At 50.9% G+C, this 23,965-nt stretch overlaps 1 protein-coding gene across 2 annotated transcripts in view; it reads left to right on the top strand.

Moving 5' to 3' along the window:
* Positions 1-23,965, top strand: part of Gramd4 (GRAM domain containing 4) — a 76,389-nt gene that overhangs the window by 16,008 nt on the left and 36,416 nt on the right. Inside the window, exons 1-2 of one of the 2 annotated variants that reach the window (XM_040754025.1) lie at positions 11,564-11,640; positions 16,581-16,791. In XM_040754025.1, the coding sequence (XP_040609959.1) occupies positions 16,630-16,791 (162 nt within the window). In that variant the 5' untranslated portion in view covers positions 11,564-11,640; positions 16,581-16,629. Of the gene's footprint in view, positions 1-11,563; positions 11,641-16,580; positions 16,792-23,965 lie in introns of those variants that run through there. The other variant, XM_005067064.4, reaches the window with a different exon arrangement.

Genomic DNA, 23,965 nt, shown 5'->3' with positions numbered 1-23,965 from the left:
CTCACCTGCTCTGCCTTCCCCGTTTCCTTCCAGCCAATTTTCTTGAGTAGTTTTCGTTTGGACAAAACCTGCGCACTTTCTTTATTTTTTGGAATCTGGAGTTACTGTCTGTGACAGGTTTACTTGAGACACAGGCTTTGCTCTGCTCCAGCTGTTGTTTGTCACCCGTCTCTGCCTGTAGCGTTTGCGTTTTGAAGATGAGAGTGGCCTGTTCTGGTCAGATGTGTTTTTTTATTTATTTATTTAGTTGTCTAGTTTACTAGGGTTTGGCTGTGCTGGCCTTTTTCTGGTGTTTGGGTTTCTCTTGCTGCTGTGAAAAGTGGAGCTGGGGGTAGGTTGAGGGGCAAGGGGTGGCTGGGAGAGGGGGTGTTGGTAATGGTGAAGGGAGGTGTCAGCTTGCATCTCGGTTTTGTCACTGGGTTCTAACTATAAGAAGGTTCAGGACATGGTCCAGGTAGTCCTGGCCAGGATCTATGAGCTGCCTTTTTTTTCTTTTTTTAATTAATTAATTAATTAATTAATTTTTATTTTATGTGCATTGGTGTTTTGCCATAGGCGTTGGATCCCCTGGAACTGGAGTTACAGACAGTTGTGAGGCGCCATGTGGGTGCTGGGAATTGAACCCAGGTCCTCAGGAAGAGCAGCCAGTGCTCTTAACCGCTGAGCCATCTCTCCAGCCCTGAGCTGCTCTTTCATTCTGCAACACTGTATGGCTTCAGATTCGCCAGCTGCCTGGGTCTTGGTTTATGGATGTTCTGGGTGTGGGTGAGGTGTGTGGGTCAGTTGCTGGCAGGAACCTATGCCCAAAGCATAGGATAGGGGGCCCTATAGTGATTACGGCCTTGGTGCCCCCCTGAGCTTTTGGAGAGCAGGATTATTTGAGACAGAAACAGAGCTGAATGTGAAGGCCACAGCTGTGTGGACTCAGGGGACTCGGGATCTTGAAGCACTTCCCTTGCCAGCTCTCAGGCTGAGGGAGGAGTGAATGAGCCAGGAGAGGTGTGCGTGGAAGATGCTGGGGACAGGAAATGAGGTCAGGCTGTGGACTTGGCATACACTGAGATGGTGTGAGGTCAGGTCAGCACGGTCCAAGACTTTAAGAGAATCCAGAGCATACAAGCAGTAAACCCTTGGACTTCTGTGCCTGGACGGGTGCAGGGCAGGTCTTTCTCCGGTTGAGCTGTGTTGAGCTGCATGGGTTGCATGGGTGTGGGTCTCGGTGCACTGGGAGCTGCACACTGTGGGTTACTAATGCAGAGCTGCCTGTTGGCTTTCCCATCTGGATATTCACATTGCTAAAGAATTAATGTCAAAGAGGCAGGCAGGTCTTTGTGAGTTCGAGGCCAGCCTGGTCTATAAAGTGAGTTCCAGGACAGCCAGAACTGTTAAACAGAGAAGCCCAGTCTTGAAAAACCAAAAAAAAAAAAAAAAAAAAAAGAAAAAAGAAAGAAAGAAAGAAAGAAAGAACGAATATCACCTAGTGCAGGATTACCTGGCAACCCGAACTTAACCAGTGAACTTTGTTCTTTGACATAAGATTCTGTGCTCTGGGGAAGATGGAAACATTCCACCCATCCATTCCCCTGCAGTGAGATAGCCCCACTATCTCTGGGTTGTTACATTCTGGCTTTGGCTGGACAATGGTGTGGGTGGGCGTCTGATAGGCTTTGCTTGGCAGGTATTCCCCATTGGGTGGCAGGGTTTCTCCTTGCTAGCAAGTTAGTAAGCCTCCAAGCTGTGTGGCCGCCTGTAACCTTTCTCTCTCTAGTCTGGACTGTGCCTGGGGAGCTTGGTGCTTATGACATGAGTGTCACTGAAGCCCTGACAGGAGAGGAGACAGTTTAAAGAGAGACCGTCACCTGTGGCTGTCCTTCACCTTTGTTTGTGTTTGGATTCCACACGTGACAGCAATGGGGGCTAAAACTGACCTTCATACAAGATGCAAAAGACTTCCACTCCATACTTATCAAAGGAGAGGCCAAGGGACAAAGAACTGCCTGGCTCAGGGCAGGTGGGGCCCTTACATCCCATAAACACCATGAACAGTTTATCTAAGTCCTCTGCAACGTTGGGGCATCCATCTTTGGCCTACAGGTCTAGAATATCTGGCAGACTTTTCTGTGAACCAGGAATGTTGAGGGACTGTTCTACCTTGTCTTGACAAAGTTGAGCAGTCACCTTCATTTGTGTCCTGCTTGTTCGATTTGGAGAGCATGCTGTCAGCAGTTGAGGCAAGGGCAGATTCTTGCCCAGTGGCTAACTTTGCCACGATGAAAGCAAACAACATATGGAGGTTCTTTGATGCCCATCATCCTTTCTGGAAGTAAATTGGTGCTGCCAGGAACAGACATGTCTCACTATCGTGAAAAGTCTTATCTTATTAAGACATCTTAAATGCCATAATCTGTAGGTCTCTGAAGTGTCGAAGACCATCTATCTAAAATATATCTCTGTTTGATCTTGAAAACATACCTATGGCCACAAAATTGACTATTATAGATGACTAGCTACTAACCTGCATTTCTTAGTTATCCTAAATAGTTTTGTAATAATTTTCAAGGAATTAGAACTTTATATTACATTGTTAAAGGAGATGCATAGGTACAATACCTAAAACAAGAGTAGAAATATATACATATATATGTATATATATCAAAAATAACCTAAATTTGTATTAATATTATAAAAATACCTTAAATATGAGTAGAAACACATATACAATATAGCAAAAATAACTTTAAATTTGTATCAGTATAGAAAAATCCATACCAATGTAAAATATTTGAGTCTAGTAGTTGCTTTTTTTAGTTTAAAAGTAGATTCAATAATCCACCTTCCCCCCTATTACTCCTGTATCTCCCCTTTTTTCTTTCAGAATGAAATCCCCAAATCTTGCTTAGTTTCCTCCCTGACCATGACCAATAACAATTTGCAACCAAATCCCCTAAATGATTATTAACATCTGTAACCCACCAAACGGCCAAAAACTACCCACTCTACCTCTTGGGAATGTGGACATTGTGTTCTTGAAATTACTTCCTGTTGTCTGGGGGCAGCGGCATCTTTGGGGGACTCTGAGAAAACTGAGAAAATGGTCAAGTTCTGGGAGAGGAAGCTGCTGTCTAGTCTCGGCGTGATGGGAAAGTGCAGGGCTTATCTGAAGTCCTGGCTGGGGTAGTCTGTTAGGCTGGACGGACACATGAAGAGTTTATCTAATTTTTTATTATTAATAGAACTTGGGAGTCAAATATTGAGGTAAAAACCTGAATGAGGATGATGTTGGGTCACTGAGGACCTAGAGGTGTCCCAGCTATGGCATGCCTTACCAGCAGCCCTTTAAGCACAGTGACCTCAGCTCAGGGAGTAGCCCTGATTCTAACACTTTCTCCACCCCCTTAGTTTCTATCCTGGCATTATCTTTTTTGGCCCAAGCCACCTGCTGGTCTCCAGGCTAACACCCACCTTTCCTTGGCCTCACCCCTGGGTGCCAAGTTCTCCCAGGCTCTGCCTATGAGTATGTGTTGCGGACAGTGACCATAATCTGAAGTTTATATAAGGAGCTACCCACCAGCCTTGACTTTGACCCTTGGATCTCCTGCCAGGTACATGAGGCAGACTACAGGTCCTGATATCTTAGTAACTCAGAGATGGATCAGGGCTGTTTCTGTCTGTGACTGGAAAGGAGATGACTGTCCTAACTGACCGTGTGATCAGAGTGGTATTCTTGGTCTCCTCTGCCTTCCTACTCTAAAGTGAGATCCCCTGATGCTGACCCTCTCCCAGATTACACCTGGATGTAGCTCCTTGAGGGACCCTCTTCAGCATCCCCAAGACCGATGTGGCGTGTCAGAGGCCACCGGTGGGCTGTCCGGTGGTTGCCTGGTGTCTGTCTGGGAGGCCCATGAGTCAGCTTTCCACCCCTCCCACCTCCCACTCCTTCCTGCTTGGTCTCTGGCTCCTCCTTGGTTCCTTTACAGCCTTCAGGTCTGAGGACATTCCCAGGCTTTGTTTATGTGGGTTGTGTTTATGACGACCTCTTTCTTGTACCAGAAATTAAAATTACAGATACTTCAAAATGTTTATTAACTTATTGAAGAGTGTTCATAGCAGCCCAGTCACATGTTGGCATACACAGCACAAGTTCACTTACAACAACGATTAGGAAAACGGTGAAGAGGGGCACCAGTGTCCTCACAGCTCTCCGCAGGGTCTTCTGTGATAGGACAGTTGGAGCATGGCCATGTGCATCTCTGTGGGTGCTCTGCTACGAGCAGAGGTATCCGGGCACCTCAGCTCCTGCTGCCCATTCTCTTGCACAGGACCTCGGCAGTTAGCTTGCTGGGTCTTTCTGTTCTAGAGGGACTGCTTTCCTGATGCTCTTAATGGTCCCCTGTGGTTGTAACCACACACACACACACACACACACACACACACACACACACACACCATTAGCCCCCAGCTGCTGGTTTTAGAAGCCCCCTCAGTGCATCTGCCTAGAAACAGGCTCTTCAGCTCTGCCACGCCTCACATCCAGGCTGTCTGTCATCTTGGCTGGGCCCCAGCGGAGGACTAGAGCAGCAAGGCCAGATTCCATCTTCTACCTCGTGATGGCTGTGTCTTCCTGACCCATATCTCTTTCTTCATCTCTTTAAAATGGAAGACTACTCCAGGGCATGGTGGTGCATGCCTTTAGCAGGTGGATCTCTGTGTAGACCAGGAGGCCAGCCTGGTCTACAAAGGAGTTTCAGGACAAGGGCTGTGTTATACAGAGAAACCCTATCTGGCAAAACGAAAAGAAGAAAAGAAAAAAAAAAAAGAAGAAGGAGGAGGTCACTAGAATCACCACAGAAAGTTCAGGATTTGCTTAGTGCATAGCATGTCTAGAGACAGAGATGAAGAGCCTGGAACCTGGCTGCATGGGCTTCACGGAGGCGTGGCCTGAGAAGTGCCAAGCAGGTGCTTGTTTGTCCCCAGCAGAGCGCAGCTGGTGTTTAATTCTGAAGGCTAGATGGGCGTTATCTGTGGCCAGTTCCTGCCACCTCTGCTGCCCATGCAATCTGGTTGAGCCTCCCAGATAAACCAGGAGCTGCCTGCTGGGTTCCATGGCCACCACCCATGTTCCATTTCCTGAATCTTGACCACTGCTGTCTCTCCTCTGTGGGCCACAGGTCACTTGGGGGACCACTGTCTTCTCTTTGGGTCACAGATCACTTGGGGGGAACCACTGCCTTCCCTCTTCTGTGGGTCACAGGTCACTTGGGGGGAACCACTGCCTTCTCTCTTGTGGGTCACAGATCACTTGGGGGGACCTCTACTGTCTCTCTGTGGGTCGCAGGTCACTTGGGACCCCATGCTGTGCTTGGAGTGGGATGACCCTTGACAAAGTTGTCTCTGCCATTTCTTCTCTGGTGTGTTTTGGTACCAGGACACTGGCCACTCCTTTCTCTGGTGTGTTTTGGTAAGAGGACACTGACCACTCCTTTCTCTGGTGTGTTTTGGTAAGAGGACACTGGCCACTCCTTTCCCTGGTGTGTTTTGGTAAGAGGACACTGGCCACTCCTTTCCCTGCATACCCACCAGCTGGCTCTTGACCTCAGCAGCCAGGCTTTCTGCAGGGTGGCCCTCCCGGGCTGTCACTGTCTGTCCCTCAGGCCAGGAACAAGCTTCCCCTTATTGAGACCAGCATTCACAGCTCCAGTGGTGTCACCCTGACCTCATCCACATCCCAACACCGAAAGTCAAGTGTGCCTAAAGCTCGTGCCTATAACCCTGGCACTCTGGAGGCTGCAGCAGGAGAATTGCTGCTAGTTTGAAGCTAACCTGGGTACATGGTGAATTACAGTCCATCTGGGGCTTCAGCATGAGATCTTATCTTAAACAAGAACAATTAAAGAAAAAAAAAAGCAACCTTAGTGTTCCTGAGTGGTGGCCCTCTCACACACTTCATTTTCTGGCTGGCTGGGAGCCTGCAGTCCGCTCAGCTGGTAGCGCTCTCTGGAACAGTGTCTTCCTGCCACCCTGCCCTCAGGCCACCAGAAGCTGCTGCCTTAAGGCCAGCACCAATTGCATCATACAACTTTCAGTTTACCTGGACCTTAGGTGTCAGGCATACCTGGAGGGCTTTGCAGTTTGCTTTTCAGTTTTTCTCCGCTCTGTGGGACTTGAGTTTTAAAGCAGGGGCCACAAGTGAGGGGCGCTGAGAGGTCTCCGGCTGCCAGACAGGCGGGGTCATCTCCTTGCCACATGTTGTTTTAGGTACATAATGTTTGATAGCAGTTCTGCTGTCAGTGCTGGGCCTGTGCATATTCTGGGCTTGATCTGTGTGTGGGGTCTAAGCACGATCCTTGCTAGAGTCTCGGGCTGGCGTGGCCTCTGGCTGCAGCTGAGCCAAGCTAAGAAAAGCAGGAGGAACAGGAGGGAAAGAACCTCATCTGGTGGCTCACAGGCTCTTCTCCTGGGAAGCTGTGTAAGACTGGTGTCGGGTTCAATTAGCGGCTCACTAGACCTTCTGTGAACTCTGCCTGGCTCCTCACTCACCTGGTGCTAACCCTTGTTGATAAGTATTTTGAAAATCCCTGGTGGTGGGTTTCTCTGCCGATGCATTAAGCCAAGTCCAGCCAAGTTAATAAGACCGGGATTAATAAACCGAGCAAAGCAACTCCTGGGAGACACTCGGAAAAAAGGCATGAGAGAAATCATGCGACAGGTCTAGAGACCAGGTCTTAAATACCCTGTTGGCACAGTCTTGAGCAGCTATGGGGGAGGAGCCACTGGTTGGTGGGCTTTCTCAAAGGAGGCAGTAAGGTGATATATTATTTATTATTATTTATTTATATTATATATATTAATAAAGCTTGTCTGAAGGATCAGAATGCAAAGCCAGCCACAGCCATAGAAGAAGATGGGCATTGGTGGCACACACCTTTAATCCCAGGACTCAGGAGACAAAGGCAGATGGATCTTTATGAGTCCAAGGCCACCCAGGGCTACACGGGAGTGAGTCAATCTAAAAGAATACCAGAGATCATGCCTTTAATCCCAGCATGGAGGCAGGAGTGATAATGGCTGGGCAGAGAGAGGAGTATAAGGCGGGAGGAGACGGGAACTCAGGGTAGTCTGAGTGAATCTGAGGAGCAGTGAAGTTGGGAGCAGTCTGAGGATCCCCTCTTTGGTCTGAGCATTGGTAGAGGTGAGAACTCTTTAGTGGCTGGCTGCCTTGCTTCTTTGATCTTTATCTTAAACCCCAATAACTAGTTACAGACAGTTTCGAGTTGCCATGGGGTGCATGTCCTCTGGAAGAACAGTCAGTGCTCTTAACCACTGAGTTATCTCTCCAGCCGTTTTTGTTTGTTTGTTTGTTTGTTTGTTTTGAGACAGGGTTTGGGTTCTCTGTATAATCCTGGCTGTCTTGGAACTCACTCTGTAGACCAGGCTGGCCTCAAACTCACAGAGATCCGCCTGTCTCTGCCTCCCGAGTGCTGGGATTAAAGGCGTGCACCACCACCACCACCACCGCCCGGCTTGTCTCTGGGTTTTTATTATTTGTGTTATAGGGCAGGATTTGGGGCATTGCTGGGGTGGAACTTCCAGTTAAACACTTGTGTCTGGTTGTATATGGAGAGACATAAGCAAACTTTTGTTCACCCCAGATAGCACACAGACAGTAGACCAAAGAAATGATTCCACGCAATTCTAGCGTATTGAAAAGTGAATTTATTGGGGTTACTTACAAGAGCAGGGTGACTCATCATCAAAAAGCCCACCCCAGCATGGTGAGACTCAGAAAAAAGCTACCATGCTGGGAGTTCCCTGCACAGCACAGACAGCTTGGCCAGTTGGAAAGTCTCCACTCTCCAGAAAATGTTGATTTTATCACCTCTAAGAGGGTCCTTGTGAGTCTTCTAACTTTTTGAACTGTGTAAGTTTCATTAGCTTTGGGTCTCACAAACCTCCCTCCTCCCTGTGAAGGGAGGGAGTGCTTCAAATCTTCTACGTAACTCCTGAAGAGATGGACACTGGGAGGCTGGCCAGGTCCACAAGCCATTGGATCCAGTTGGCCAATCAGTGTGCCCTGGGGACATGGAAGAGCCTGTGCAGGGGCCTTGGGAACGTGGCCTGGAGTCTCCAGGTGGTGACGCTTGAGCCAATGCCCTTATGGGCCTCATTGACTATCAGATGTCCAGCATATGCCTGCCACCATGAATAGAGGAGCCAGCCGGATCTTTAAGAAGGTGCCGGTCAATCCTGGGTAGACAGACTCTGACTGAACCCTCAAGTGGCTGTCCTGTCTTGGTCTGGTCTGGATCTCATGACATATTTATGTGTTTCCTGGCTGGGAGAGTAAGGCACAGGCCCTGTCACCACCAGGCGCTGTGACTGTTCACAGCTGGCTCTCCTCCCTGCACCCATGGCTGATGCTGCTCTCGCAGGCTCCCTTGCCTCAGGTGGTAGTCTAGCGCACAGCATGGGTGGGAGGAGCGGGTGAGTGGCAGTGTATGATTTAGTACTGGATTCTCCTGTCTCAGTGTGGCATGCGTTTGTGTAGATCACACCTGTCCCTGCTCCTTTCCTTCAGAGTGTGTATTCCTCAGGCTTTCGAAAGTGGAACCCACGGACTGACTGGTCATGGGGCTGAGGTTCTTGCTGGCCTGCCCAACCGTGTAGTGGGTCAGTAACTCCTAGGACCCTCGTGGGAGTTCTTACTCTTCACAGATGCATCGGTGTAGGACAGAAGGTATGGGTAGCTACCTGCTCCCTGCCTGATTTTGTAAATGTTTATTGGATTGCAGCCATGCCTGTTGGCACTGTGACAGATAACTGGGCAGGGGCTAGATGGCCCCCATCCCACCTGGCCACTGAGCTTCGCACAGCACCATCTGTGGAGCCCCGTTCCTGCCGAGAGTTGCATGCGTTCAGATCGAGGGTGCTGCTGCTGCAATCTGCTTTCTGGAATGTGGGCCGGGGCCATGGCAGGGAGACAGGCTGTATCTAGGAACTGCAGAAGGTGTCGCCTTCCACATGTCTCCATTGGTTCCATCCTCCCTGGTCCTGGTTGCTTGGAGGATGGTTGGATTTTGGAAAAGAATGCTTTGCTAGTGAGGAATTCTTGCGTGGGTTTCCTGTTGCTGAGCGTAGTCACTTATATAATAGGTTTTTTTTCCCCCCTTAATTACCTGCTGAAATACAGGTTTTCCTGCAAGCTTTGTTTTCTTAAATGAACCTGTGTGTGGCTGCTCTGTTAGGTTCCCACTCAGTCTCAAAGGCAGAGGGACCTGTGGTGGCTGCATCAGTAGGAGGTTATAGTGGTCTTGGAGCGCTAGAGTGTGTTGGGATCAACTTATATTGCTCCTGTCGTACCCCTCACCCTGCTTGCCTTCTCAAGCCTCAGGCTCCCCATCTGTCAGTTGGATTAGCAGTAGCAAGCCGCAGTATGGTGTACCTGCACTAAAAGAGATCTGGTGTATGTGGAGGGAGATGGATGTATGTGGACAGCTTGCTCTGCTTCTTGTCCATCGAGGAAGCGGCCAACAGGTGAGATGCTGACCTTCAGGCTGGAGGATAGGAGTCCTGGAGTGTCTATGCCGGCCCACGACATTCCGACCATAGCTGCTTTGCTGAAGCTGGGAAGAGGGTTGTGCTCTCAGAAGATCAGTTCTCTCCTCAGAGTCAGGCCACTTGGTTTCTGGGAGTATGGAGGCCTGGGGGAGGTGAGAATAGTTCTGGGATTTCTCAACATGCCCTGGTCCCCACTGCCTGGCTCAGCCACAGGGGTTCCATCTAGGGTCTGTGCAGTGAGCTTGGGGGTCACAGTTTCAGAGGGCTAGTCCATGATCATCATGGTGGAGGACACGGCAGCAAGCGGGCGGGGTGGCATTGAAGCAGTAGCTGAGGGTTTACATCTTGATCCACAGGTAGAGAATGATAACTGGAAATTGTGTGGAGTTTGTTTTTTAATTTTTATTATTTTTATTTTTTTGAGACAGGGGTCTCACTATGAAACTCTGGCTGTCCTAGAACTCACTATGTAAACAAGGCTGGCCTCGAACTCACAGAGACTCAAAGCGATGGTTAAAAGTCATGTGCCACCTGCCCATATGGTTTGGGCTTTTGAAATCTCAAAGCCTGCCCATGATACATCTCTTCCAACAAGGCCGACTTATCATTTAGGGTCCCCAAGTCAGGTGCATTTGGGCTCCTGTCAGTTGCCCAGCTTATAGGACCATGGTATAAATCTAGGGTGCAGGAGGTGGCTCCCAGATGCACCTTGACCTTGGGCAGACCTGAAGGCCATTAGGTATGAGCCAACATCCCAAACCTAGTGCTGGAATGACAGTGGCTAGGGGCACATGGGAGTGTAAGGGTAGTACCCTAGGGGCCCCCTGGTCTTGGGGATGCCTAGGGACATGGGCTGCTTGGTAGCTTTTTGTGTGTGTTGGGGTGCCTGTGTCTGTCACTGCAGGGGCAGTCGGCAAGACATAGGTAGGGTTGGGATGTGAATTAGAACCTGCCTTGCTTGCTGATCCTTGACCTCATTTACCATGCAGAGCCTGGTATACCCACATCCCTTCCAGTTGCTGCATGACATTTTCTTGGAGAGACATAGACAAATATTACTTGCCCCAGATAGGCCACCAATGACAAAACAAGATAACAGTTCCACCAAAGTCCAACCTGGTGAGCCAATGAGTTTATTGGGCTTACTTTGAGAATATGGGAGAGGGGTTGCTGCCTATAGGGGTGTGGATGACCTCTAAACAGCACCCCAACACACACACAAAGCCACCAGACCAGCTCATCTCTCTAGACCAAAAGTCTCTTTGAGCTGGAAGCTTGAACACAAGTAGAGGCATTATGTACTTGACTTTGTCATTTCTTTCTTTTTTATTTTATGTGCATGAGTGTTTACCTGCATGTATGTCTGTACACCACATTCATGGAGTGCCTCTAGAAGCCAGAAGAGGGCTCTAGATCTTTCAGGGGCTGGAGTTTGCAGATGGCTGTGAACTGCCATGTGGGTGCTGGAAATTGAACCCAGAATAGATGAGAGATGGTCAAAGGAGTTCCCCTTTCAGTTAGGCCTTCTTGCTCTGTATGTCTGTCACCTCTCAAGACCACAGGATCAGCTGCAGCTTGGGCTAAACTATTATAGCTAGGGGTGTGTGCAGGAGGGAGTTGCTGGAATCTGAGCTGAGGCTCTAGCCACCCTCTCCACCCTCTCCTGTGAGGAGAGATCAACAAAATGTCCCTTGCAAGCAGTCTCAGCTACTCTGTTGAAGATGGCCGTGGCTGTTGTTCACAGTGGACGGCATTTTCCATCACCGACTGATGTGGTTGCCTGACCATGGGAAGTCTGACCCCCTCATGTCCTCGAGGCTTAGGGGCCACCTTCCCAAGAAGACAGATTTGGCTGAGGACCAGGTGGCTCGGTCTTGCTCAGCAGCTGGGGGCCCCTGGGATTGTTGCACAGGAGCAAGGGTTGGTGTCCAATGGGAAAGAGGATGTGGTTTATCCCGGGATCTGTGGGACAGCGGCCAGATAAGGAGGGCGGAGGAGTGTAGCTGGGCCTCAGCCTGTGTGGGTCGTGGGTTAGAGGCCCGTGTATCCAAACTCAGACTCCGAAGGAGCTTCAGCTGGAGGGAGGTGAGCCAGGGCTGCTCTCAGGCCAAGTACTGAGACTGGCAGCCGCTTTTATTTTCTTAGTCTCGGGCTTAGAAAGGGAAATAAAGCCCTTTGTGGTTCCCAAGCCCGGGGTTCTCAGACACTACCTCCTTTGTGTATCTGGAAGCCATTCAGTGGCTTGCCAGTGCAGTGCGTGGTAACACCCCAGGGCTCGCTTGCAGAGAGGGGCTGGGCAGCTGGCAGGATGCCACCCGAGCTGGAGGAGCCTAGAGAGTGGAGAGCACCCACCATCCTCCCCTGCTAGGGCCAGCAGATCCTGCATCATCGAAACCTTTGGTGCCAAGCCTAGCTCTAAGGCTTGTGACCCTGAAACATGCTCCTGAACAGTTGTAGCTGGGGGTGTGTTTGAACATGCCACTTCTAGATAGAGGTGCAGTGACGGCCCAGCTGATGGCATGGCGGGTTGCACTCTTGAGTGTGTGTCACTGCCTTGAGGGAGTCTGTGGATTAACGGTGGGGCATTGAGTTCCAAGTGGCACCTGCTCGTATGGTGCTGTCTTGATCTCAGGAGAAAGGCGCACTCCCTTCCAGGTCAGTTGGTCAAGGCAGAGTCTGGTGCAGCCTGGGGGAAAGTCTGAGGAGGGATGGAGAGGCCACCTGTGAACCTAGTGGCACCAAGGGCACCAGCAATGGAAGTGTCCCATCCCAGGAGGTGCCACTGCACAGAATTTGACAGGACAAGGGGGAAGGGTGTGAGGTAGCTGCAGGTAGGGCTGGGGTGTGCAAGACTGTGGATGCATGAGAGAGTCCTGGTATAGGGAGAACAGCCAGGCTGCCCATGGCCTAGGGGTGCTGGTCAGTTGTACACAGGGAGGTCGGAGGGGCCTGTGAGGATATAATGATGGCTGAAATCAGGGCAGCAGGTGGGACTTGAACACAGTGTTGGCTTGGTGGGCAATGCTTCTACCTTTTGCATCAAGACCCAGCTTTGGACAGTGGGCAAGCCCCAGGTAGCCTTGGTCCAGGCTTCCTCCTCTGTAAGCCAGGTAGTGTGTGGAGTTGAACAGTGTGCTCCAAGTCCATGTCCATCTGGAAGTGGGGTCTTTGCAGCTGTTGTTGAGGTATGGTCACCCTGGGGAGGTGTCCTAGCTGGCAGAGATGCCAATGTGGGCATGGCATGGCAGGTGTCCCTGGCTGGGTCATTTTTGCTGGGAAAGTCAGAAGGGACCTCTGTCTGGTGGTGGCTTGAGTTTTGGTCCTTTGCCACTGAAGCCTGACAAGGTCATCTATTTGAGGGACCTTGGGGGTTCCAAAAGGAGAGCAGTGGGACCGGAAAGAGGTCCTCTGGTTGCCCTTGCTTGGGGAGAGCCTACACTTCCTGGTTCTCCCTTCAGTGTGAACAGCTCAGCAGGACTCCGTGTGTGGAGCTGAGCTGGTGGCTGAGAGTCTAAGCTCCCATGGGTAGCCAGCCCGCTGTGTGCCTTCCATTCGGGTGGTGGCAGGCTGGATGCTGGACGCCTCTGTCCCCTCTCTTCATTTGCTTGACGAAGCTTAGTGGAGAACTTGGCCCTAGTTCTGAGGAACTCCAGACTCTTAAACAGGGGAACCCACTTGAGGGAGTCCTCAAAGAGCCAAGAGCGCCACGTAAAGCTATGCTCCCTGCCTTCTTCAGCCTCTAGATAGCCTGTGCCCACCCAGGTGTGCGCCTTCCTGCATCCAGGTGCCCATGGCCCCGGCATCCTGGCAGTCTCTCCCCACCCTCCCTTCTCTGCAGCCTGTAGTGGGCGTTCCCAGAGCAAAAGGAGGTCAGTGTCCGGTTGCCAAACCTCCACCTGCTTTGCTCTCTATCTTCCTTTCTTCTTCTTCTCTTTCTTTTTATGTGTGTGTACCCATGCATGTGCAGAAGTCAGAGGAGGACATAAGATGTCTTCCTCTGTCACACTCTACCTTACTTCCTTGAGACAAGGCCTGTCACTGAAACTACGGCTAGACTTGCTAGCAAGCCCCAGTGCATTGGGCTGAGCTTGTCTTTTCACGTGGGTGACAGGAATTTGAACTCGGGTCCTCATGCTTGTTAGCAAGCCCACTTACACACTGGGGTCATCCCCCCCACCAGCCCCTGATCTTAGTTTTCTCAGTTAAAGCCATAGGCACCGAAGTTCCCAGAAATGGGATGGGGAGCTGGTGTTCACTGAGGGAAGGTGGTTGCAGTTTTACAAGACAAAGCATTCTAGGATGGATGAATATAGTTAACATCCCCTAATGCACCCTTAAAAGTACTTAGTACAGTCTATGGTGTGTGCATCTTACATTTGGAGAGAGCCTCCTTGAAGTTCCTCTAAGCCAGCACCCTGGTGGAATTGTTTCTCTATTCATACCTGTGTGCACAGTGTGACCACACGGCTATGGCTCTGTGCAGCTGGCCTCCTGCGTGAGGCCATAATAGACATGACGTTGCCCCTGCCCTGTGTATGGCTGGTACTGAGTGGGAGTGATACGCAGTGAGGATTTCCACACGCAAAGTGTGCTTGCTCCCTCTGGTATTTGATGGGGGGATCAGAGCCCACCAAGTGGACCACTGGCTTTGCAGACATCTGTGTTCCAGGATCCTGAAGCGCCTGCAGTATTAGTGTGTGTTGGTTTCCTGTTTGGTACCTCGGCCAGTTTTTGTGTGAGCTAGGAAGTGGTCCCTCCCAACCCCCCCCCCCTTTAGTCATGCAGTCCTGGAAAATGTGAATGTCTCATTCCCATAGGCTACCTGTGTTGCCAATTACATTGTTTATGCTTTTACTTTTAAATGTTTGAGCTTTTTTTTGGTTTTGTTTTTTACATTTGTCTGTTAGTCTGCATACTTTTTACTTTGCGAATTTATTTTCCAGTCTCTCTAAAAATTTTTTTTAGATTTATCTATATTAGGTATGTGAGTGTTTCTCCTGCATGTATGTGTGTACAGCATGTGCGTGCCTGGTATCTGCCGAGGTCATAGAGGGTACCTGATCCCCTGAAACTGGAGTTTCAGCTGGTTGTGAGCCACCGCGTGTGTGCTGGAAGCTGCTCCCCTATTAAGAGCGGCCAGTGCTCTTAACTATACCGAGCCACCTCTCCAGCCCCCACTTTCCGTCTCTCAAGGTAGACCATTGTCTCCCTCTCTGGTAAGTTGCTGTGTATGTTATGGAGTCTAATGTCTTGTCCCTTTGGTCCCTCTGAAATTCATAGTTCTTATATGTGATATGTTTCCCTGTGACTGGCATGTACGCCTATCCTGAGTGACTGCTTGCCCCTACCCACCATGCTACAGCTGGGTGTAGGTTAGGCTCCGTTTCCCTTGGGGGTCAGCTTGCACTTAGGCCCTCCGACAGGTCTGCAGTTCAGAGCAGAGCAAATCCATCCCCCCACTCCCACCCCACCCTGCTTCTTTCGATTTGCTTTCCTTTCTTTCCTGACAGGATGTCATGTAGTACAGGTTGGCCTCGAACTTGTTATGTAGCAGAAGATGACTTTGAACTTCTTACCCTCCTGTCTCCATCTCCCAAATGTCAAGATGATAGGCATCATCACAGTGCTGGGGATTGAACTCAAGGTTCCATCCATGCTAAGCAAGCACTAATTCTAACAACACCTCTCGAGCAATTTCTGATACGTTCTGGCTGAGGTCTTACAGGTTCCGCCATTAGCGAGTCTTGCTGTAGGCCTCGATTGCCAAGAAGAGCCAGAGCCTTGAGGGCAAGCAGGCTTGTCTGTTGCAAGGCAACGTCCAGGCTGTGATTTATCTGTCTACAGAGGGCTTCCGTGCTGCTGCCCCAAACAGGAAGCTCTTCCCGCTGTGCTGCACTGAACCCACCCAGTTCACTCCCCTGGTTTTCCTTGCATGAAAACAATCTTGCGGTTGACTGGGCCTAGGCCCAGGCCTGGGGTCAGGACCTCAGCATCTTGAATTCCCAGAATAATTTGGCCTGGTTGGGATCATTTCTGTTTCAGAGACACAAGTCTCAGCTCAGAAGGGATGTGAATGGCAGAGCAGGTTGGAACCCAGGCTTATCGTTGTGCGGTACCCTGGGGCCCCAGGGCTCTTGGAGATGTCAGAGCAGGGTCTATGGGCAGGGCAGCCTGTGAGTCCTGACCTGTAGCCCTAGGCCTGGAGCTGTATGGTTTATTGCTGGGGCCCTCCTGCCTAGTCAGCCCTGCTATCGGCCTGGGAACGAGGCCAGCTGGACACTGGGGAAAAACAGCCCTTCCCACTGCCTCCTGGGGATTTTGAGGGTTGCCATGGCTCTTCTGGGCTGGGTTAGGATAGTGGGGTAGAGAGCAGGTCCTGAGGGGGGTGTCCATCGTTTGGTAAACATTATCTGTTAATTTACACGAGCTTTGTATGCGGACACAGCGTGTAATGTGACATGGTACCAGGCTTTTGCACAAGTTCTGAGTCCATTTCTGGGTAGACTTTGTTGTAGGAGCTGAATCTCCAAGGCTAAGCCAGTGTTTGATGGTGAAGGGGGAAAGTTGAGCAGACAAAAGAATGGATGGAGTCCGCCCCTGCCTGTTTTTTTGTGCAGGGTATCTCAGAGGCAGAGGTGATGCTCGGGCCCAGCCTTGGTGCTGTCCCAGGCAGTATGTAACTTAGTTTCCAGGCTTAATTCTTAGTATTTTGGAGAGTGGTCAACCTTTTCTTCCCCAGCTCTAATTGTCCCTATACCCTTAAGTCTGTCACACTGTGGCTACCCAGACTGGACCCTCTGTGTGGCCAGGAGGACCCCTCTGAGAACCTGGGCTTTCTTCTGCTCTGTGAGGACTATGTATAGCAGGACCCTCAGCAATTGGCCAGGTCATTTGTGGTTGGGTTGTGGCTGCTCTGATGAGACCTGGCCATTCATTGAAGATCTGGGTGCTTACCATCTGCCTCAGTACCAAACATGGTGGCAAGAGGCAGCGGGAAGCCACTGACATGCTCCACTCTCTTGCAGGGAAGCCTCCCGTCATGTCCAGGTGAGGCCGAGGAGTGCCGTGCTGAACATGCTGAGGAGGCTGGACAGGATCAGGTTCAGAGGCCACAGGAGAGAGGACTTCCTTGACCTAGCCGAGTCTCCAAATGCCTCGGACACCGAGTGTGGAGACGAGATCCCTCTGAAGACACCACGGCCCTCACCCCGGGACAGTGAGGAGCTCAGGGACCCTGTGAGTATGTGCCAGACCCTGAGTCTTTTATATCCCCTGATGTGGACAGCAAGGGTATTATGCCCACTTCAGAGGCGGCCAGGCCGAGTGTGGACATGCGAAGATTCATGCCTGACCAGGCAGTTTAGAATATGCAGAGGCCCAGTTCTCTGTTCCCTGTTGCCTGTGCACTACGATCCGCAGAGCCCACTGGGCAGGCCCTTGTCTTGGTGGGACTTCTGTACCAAGCTTTGTCTAGAGGCTGAATTGCTTTGTCTTGCTTGCTGTTTTTTCTGGGTGTTTGGGAAACTTCTCATATAAACACAATGCTGTAGCCTGGCCTGACACCCCCCCCATCTCCCCAACCCTCCCTTCCCCTGCCAGGAACACTGGTGTGGGGATGGGGCAGGGAGAGGCTGGTCTATAAACTGCTGGCACTCAGGATGTATGTCACTGACCCAGCCACTGGCTGAGCTCTCATTAGCCCACACGATGGCCAGTGGCAAGGAACTGTTTGTCCAGGTATCAGGTAACCCTGGAGAACCTTAGCCAGGGCGAGGCTTTGGTGTGAACAAACCAAAGGCCCCTGCCTTCCAGAGCTTGCATTTCATGGGTGTGTTGGGCAGGGAGTGCAGAGTCCAGCTGGATAAGTGAGTGTCTTGCAGTCTTTCGTCTGGGCAGGCTTCAGTCTCAGGCTGGCTGTGTGTGTACATCTAGTCAGTCCCCCTCCCTGATACCCTAGAATCCTTGAGTGTACTTGATGGCCATTGGTTTTCCCTCTCTGCCCCTGAGCCTGGTAATCTTTCCAGATGTGGCTGCGATCACTGGCCTTCCCCTAGCTCCTGTATTATTAATAGTTCATAATAGGATGGTGACTGTGTACTGCTCCTGACAAGATTAATAATTTACTAGTGCTGCCTCCTGAGAGCCTGGCTGTGTGCCCATTTGCCTTCCTGGTGTATTGGGTTGGTGCTGTTCCCAGAGTTCAAAGGCCATGGCTAGTCCCTGGGGTAGGCCCATGCATCTATCTTGGTGTGTCCCCCTTTTTAGGTGACAATGCAGGGCCACAGAGGACAGAAAAACTGTATCTTGTCCAGTGCTGGTGTGGAGGTGTGCAAGCCACAAGTCTAGGTGAGATGAAAGTCCTTGGGCTGAGGATCTCAGGGATGCTCAAGAATTGCGTTGCACCAACACACACACACACACACATGTATACCCGCATGCATACATACATGTACACAGAAATATACACATGCACATGTATATATGCCTGTGCATATATATATATACATACTCACACATACACACTCACATATGTACATACATGCATGCACACCTGTGTGCTACACATAAACACACACACACACACACACACATACACACAGGATACAAGATTTATGGTTCAGTGACCAAAGGAACCATTCAGAGGCTGTTCTCCTGGCTGTTGCTCTCTCTGCCCATCTGTCCATCTGTGTGTCTAGCCAGGATTGTATAGTAGAGTTGGACTGGGCCGGGACCCACCTACCTGAGTGTGTGCATGCCTGAGGTCCCATGAGGTGTGTGTAGAGAAGAGGGTGGTATATGGGTCTCCAGAGAGAGCTACCCCAATCATTGCCTCACTTGGCCACCTACCAGCTGCAGGATCTAGCTAGATTGCAGTTAGAATTTCCTGTCATGCAGACCATAGGTGCTCTTAACCCATGTGGCCTACTGCCCTGTGATGTCTGGCCAGCCCTGGACCTCCCGCTGGTGACATAGCTAGGCATGGGACTGACAGAAGATTCTGAGGCTATGGTAAGCCCATGGCCACATGCAGGGTTGGAGACCCTCATGGCCGACATAAGCTTGGGTATTAGTTGATATTAGTTATATAGAAAGTGGCACATTCTTCTAGGCCAGGTTTCTGTGGCTACTCTGGGCAATATGAGTGGAGAGGGAAATTAAGTGTGTGACCTTAAAATGTGCATATCCTACCTTGCTTGTCTGGACATCACAGGGAGAAGGTCCCTGGTGTGTGTCTCAGTCCCCAGGAGTACCACGGTAGGCAGAAGGGAGCTGGCTCAGAAGGTACAGGTGCTGTGCTAACTAGAGAAATGGGAAGGGAGCTTGCAGGATATGGGGGTCTTAGCTGCAGGCAGAACATCTGGATTTAGGGCCCACCAGGAGCCCTTGCAAAGGAGGGACAGTGCTGAAGCTCATCGTTTAGGGTGACTATAGTTTGGAGAATGTGGCCTCCTAAGGGTGGCAGAAGAGCAAGAAGGGACATGCCAGAGTATGGTGCTAGTTGGCTGACCCATCTCGGATGTGTAGGAGACTCCCTGTGAGGCAGGTGGGTCCTCGAAGAAGTGTTGACTTGGGAGGTAGGCTTGGCGTCCTGGGCTGCAGCTGAGAGCAGCTACTACAGAGGTCTTGGCAAGGTCAGACCTGGGACCTAGACTCTCGTGCCTTCCAGAATTAGGGAAACCACTCCAGGGATCTGGATGCCAGGAATCATGGGAAGTCCCTGCCATGGGTTCAGCCCTACTCAGGGCACTGTGCAGAGTGCTGGTTCACTGGTAGCAGAGGGACCAGGTGATGTTATTTGCCCTTGGCCCTCCCCTCAGTATGCACAGTTTGAAAACAGGACGTGTTGGTGTTTGTTCTGGGCATGGTTATGTGAGCTTGGTAACTAGATGGCCCGTTGTTACCATGCTGGTAGGTATTAGTACCCATAGACTAGTGGCTCAGAGGCTGCTCCCGGGCCAGGTCCTTTGCAGAGCTTTGGTCTTACAATCAGTCCTCTCCAGGTCAGCGCGCAGTGGTAGATATTTTCCCATGCCTGTGTTGCTCCTTCTTGGGGGTGTGACAGCTTTGTGCAGCCCCTGGACAGACTGGGAACCCAGGCACCAGCACGAAGGCCTCAGTGGTTGGTTGGTTTGATGCCAGCCTCTTAGCAGCACTGTCGTGGTATTATGGGGCCATTGTGTGACTCTGAGTCAATGGTCTCCAGTGTATGCTTCATATTGTGTAGCCTAAGAGGGACTGTGTGTGCTTTAATGGTCACTGGTAGATTCCTCCACTCAGCTCTGTCCACTGCCGGTCTGCTGCATCTCTGTGGCTTTGCATATTTAAAAAAAAATTCCTCCAGGCAAGGTGGTATATGTCTTTAATCCCAGAATGTGGGAGGCAGAGGCAAACAGATCTCCATGAGTTCAAAAACAGCCTATATGCATCTGTCTGTCTCTTTCCTTCTGCCATTGGATTCAAACTCAGGCTGTCAGACTTGGTTTTACCCTATGAGCCATTTCACTGGCCAGGTGTTGCCTATTCTGTACATTTTCCTGTAAATCGACCGGCACAGTGTGTGGCCGTTGGTATCTGGCTTTTTTCCTTTTTGCGGCTGAATAATGTCCTGAGGTTTGGTCTAGGGGTAGACTACGCTCAGCAATGGAGTGGTTGCCTAGCATGTGCAAGGCCCGGAATTTAATCCCAAGTGTATCTATAGCCTTAATTTTCTGGAGTGATAGCATGTGTCTAATTCTAGCACCTGGAAGGCTAAAGTGGGAATAGATGATATGGTAAGTACTGGGCCAGCCATGGCTGCATAACAAGACTGTCTCAAAAACAAACAACAACAACAAACCCCTAAAATAAGCAAAGCAAGCCCCAGGGTTTGGATGGGCACGCTTGTTTATCCATGCATACGCTGGTAGACATTAGGTTTGTTTCCACTTTGGGGCTCTGACAAACACAGAACACCTGGGAATATAGTTTCTCACAAACATGTGTTTGTATTTGGAGTCACTGGGTCTCACGGAAGCCCCATGCTTCTGAGGGACTGCTATGGTGTTTTTCCCAAGTGACGAGGCCGTTTTCCATTCCCAGGTGTGGGGTCTGTGGATTCCCTGGCTGAGGTGGCACAGACCCCCATTCACTAGCACTCTGTGGAGCTCTCTGAAGGGCGTTGAGCTGCCTCACTCAGCAGGCAGGCATCATGCTCCCACTGTGTAATATGTTTTTGATTCTAGTGCCCTCCCCACTGAGAGACACTGGTACCCTCCAGCTTGGTCTGTGTGTCACATGCCCACATAGGCCACATCCCACCCCTGTGAGACAGTGATGGGGCCCCTAATGGCTGCTGAGAGCTGCCCTCCTCCAGACAGTGCAGTTCATCCCTGCGACTGGCCGAGAGACCCACGCTCCCTCGCCCTCTCCTTGGGTTCCCTCAACTCCCATGTCTGCTAATTCAGGCAAAATTGACATCCCAGCTTGCCTGACTTTTTATCATGAGAGAGATGGTCATGTTTATGTTCAGTTTTTTATGTATATTTACAGTGGTTTTGTCCCAGCCTCAGTTCATGTCCAGGTCCCTGGCTTCCAGGTCACCCTTATTCTTCCTGAGTCTGAGAAAGGGATAGTTAGGGAACCATGACACCTGCAGAAGGATTTAGTTCAGAACTTCAGCACAATACCCTGTGGCCTTGTCACCCCTGTTGAAGACCTTGGTCACTTGGCTAGGTCCCTTAGGCCTACCTTAACTGCTGCTGGGGTCAAGGGACTCCCCTGAGCTGTGACTTCTTCTGCACTGAGGCCACTGGAATTCATATGCTGAGTGGAAAGCTTGGGGCCAGGCGTGGGATTCCCATTCAGGGAGGTAAATGAGTGCACTCAAGTGTAGCTAGCCATCCAGAAGTTGCTGGGCACATCAGTTTGACCAGTCTGTCCCCACCCCTTCTGCCATCCCTGCCAGCCTCCGCACCTGCTGCATGCTTGTTGGGTGGCTACCCCGCTCCCTTCCAGGAAGGCTGGCTTACAGGCTGGGAGGCCCTGGTTCTTCGCCAAGCTTCCTTCTTACTGTCTTTACCTGGGATTCGCCCTTCCAAAACTGATATCCTGAGAATAGAGTGCCATCATCGAATCTGGTTTCCGGGGCTGTTTGAAACATACAGACTCTATACCAGTGACAGCCAGGGATCTAGGTTTGGCCTTGCTGCTAGAGGGCCAGCACATACAACCAGGACATAAAGATCTCTAGGGTGTCTGACATGCCTGGCACATGAGGTTCCTTTCTAGGACCCTCATCTAGATAAGAAGACTGATACCCTGGGTGGGGATTACACCCAAGGTCATGCTACAGGCCACCATGGAGGAGCATGCTAGGCTAGGCATGAGGTAAACTGTTAAGCACAGTGTCTGGAGGTTCTCCCCTCCTTTTACATACTCACCCTACCCCAGGGACCCCTTTCCACTCCCCCCTTCCAGCTCCTATGTCATCTTCTCTTCTACTTACAGGTGGGTATTCTTTTGATTTGGAGCCTTGGGGTATTTCCCATGGGAACATATAGGATCCCCAATGGTCAAAGCAGAGGCTTAGGTGACAGGACATGGGTACACATCATCCTAGCTTTGTTCCCACTAACAACTAATGGTCCCCCACTTTCTTCTTCTACCTCCATGGGCATGGCTATGTGAGGGACAGCTCCATCAGATGGATGTCACACTCGAGAACCTGGCTGGTTGGGGCTTACAGCCTTCCACTGTCTTTCCTTAGGTTTAGGATCCTTGTTCCAGGCCAGAACCCCCAGGTGATATAGGCCAAGCCCACTGGCTTCTTAGGACTCCCAGGGCTCATCGTGCCTCCATCATTCCTTGGGGAAATCCTGGGAGGAATCAGTTGTAGGGAGGGCAAAGCTTCAGTGCAGTGGAGTACATGGGCTGGCAGTACTGAGTGCCCTTAACATGGTCTGTGCTGTGTAGTGCTTGCCTGTTGTTCATGGGACCTTCCCTGCCATGTAACTCACAACAGTTACCTAACAGCTGGGTATCTCCTGGGCTGTGCCCACTCCTATGGCCCGGCTCCCCTAGGACTCTTGCTGTAGGGTCCCTTGACAAATGGAGCAGCAGACAGGCCTGCCATGCCCAACATAGTACTCCCGCTGGTGCCGTTGAGCAGAGCTAGTGAAATATTTAACAGTTTCCTTGTAGGCTAGATCAGACCACAGTCAGAGCTCAGAGCAGTGGGGCATTCCTTAGCAATAAGGTGAGAACAAGACTGCAGAGCTCCTGGGCTGCTGGATCCCATTTCAATTCAGCATTGATGACCTCCTTTCTAAGTAAGATAGGGTTTGTCTAACATGCTGGAGGCGGGGAGGCTAGGTGTGACTCAGCCCCACCGAGAGTGAGGAGACCTTAGAGACAAGAAGGCCGGAAAAGGGGTGGAGACAAAGAAATCAGGGTGCACATGCTAGAACCAGCCCGAGTGGAGACCCTGAGGGAGCATGCAGTTGCTCCCCCGTTCAGGAAGTGGTAAAGCTGTGGGAAGTCAAGAGGGCACAGAGTTAGGAATTAGGCGCCGGCCAGGACCACTGACCGTGTGGCCCAGAGCTGGGTAAAGATGAGCACGTCACATGTGTCCTCAAGTTTGCATTTGAGATTGTGTGAGTTCCAGGATCCCTTCGCAGACAACCATCTGCCTTTGATGTGTCAGGGGCTGGTCGAGAAGATAAGGGCTGGAGACAGGCAGCCATGTTGGGGCCTGGCTACAGGTTTGATAGCCTGTGTGTATATATATGGAGTACCGCACACAGGCCACTGCAAAGAGTCTCAATAGACTCTCTTCTGACTCAATATGTGTAGTCATGAGCTCCTAACTCTTCTAGAAAGATGCCTCTCAGCCGGATTTCATCTGTCAGCATTGTTCTTGGGGGTGACACCCATAGGGCCACGTGGGTGGACCATACAGCAGAGGTTACTGTGCCTTCAGCCATCGCAAACTTTCACATGTCACTGTGCCAAGGGACCTGGTCCATAGCCTCATAAATCTGGTAAGCAGACGGCTGGAAGTGCAGGTCAGGTGGCCAGGCAGGGTATCTGTGGACTGGGGGGCCTTGTGCAGAGTCTCTGCAGCCCCTTCGTCCCAGACTATGGCCCCCACAGTGCTACCCCAGCTGTCCTGTCTATACACGTGCCGTGTTGCCTGGGAGAGGTTTGGGGGCCCAGGCAAGGCGGTCAGGTCCCCTCTATTGCTTGCAGGGCTCTTGTGTGCCATTTTTCCATGTCAATAGCAGGGTGCAGCTGTGGAGATGACCATGTGAGTTCCCACTGTGGCTTGGGAAGCTGCACAGTGCCGGGTGGGGTTGCTTTCTTTTCTCTGTGGTCAGCAGGATGCTTAGCTGTGTTCAGCGTTGGCAGTGGGGGCTGTGACTAGAGTCAGTCC

Source organism: Mesocricetus auratus, unplaced genomic scaffold (genome assembly GCF_017639785.1).
Source record: "Mesocricetus auratus isolate SY011 unplaced genomic scaffold, BCM_Maur_2.0 Super-Scaffold_100010, whole genome shotgun sequence".
Taxonomy (NCBI): domain Eukaryota; kingdom Metazoa; phylum Chordata; class Mammalia; order Rodentia; family Cricetidae; genus Mesocricetus; species Mesocricetus auratus.
The sequence above is the reverse complement of the archived record's forward strand: the minus strand, read 5'-3'. Positions and strand labels throughout refer to the sequence as shown.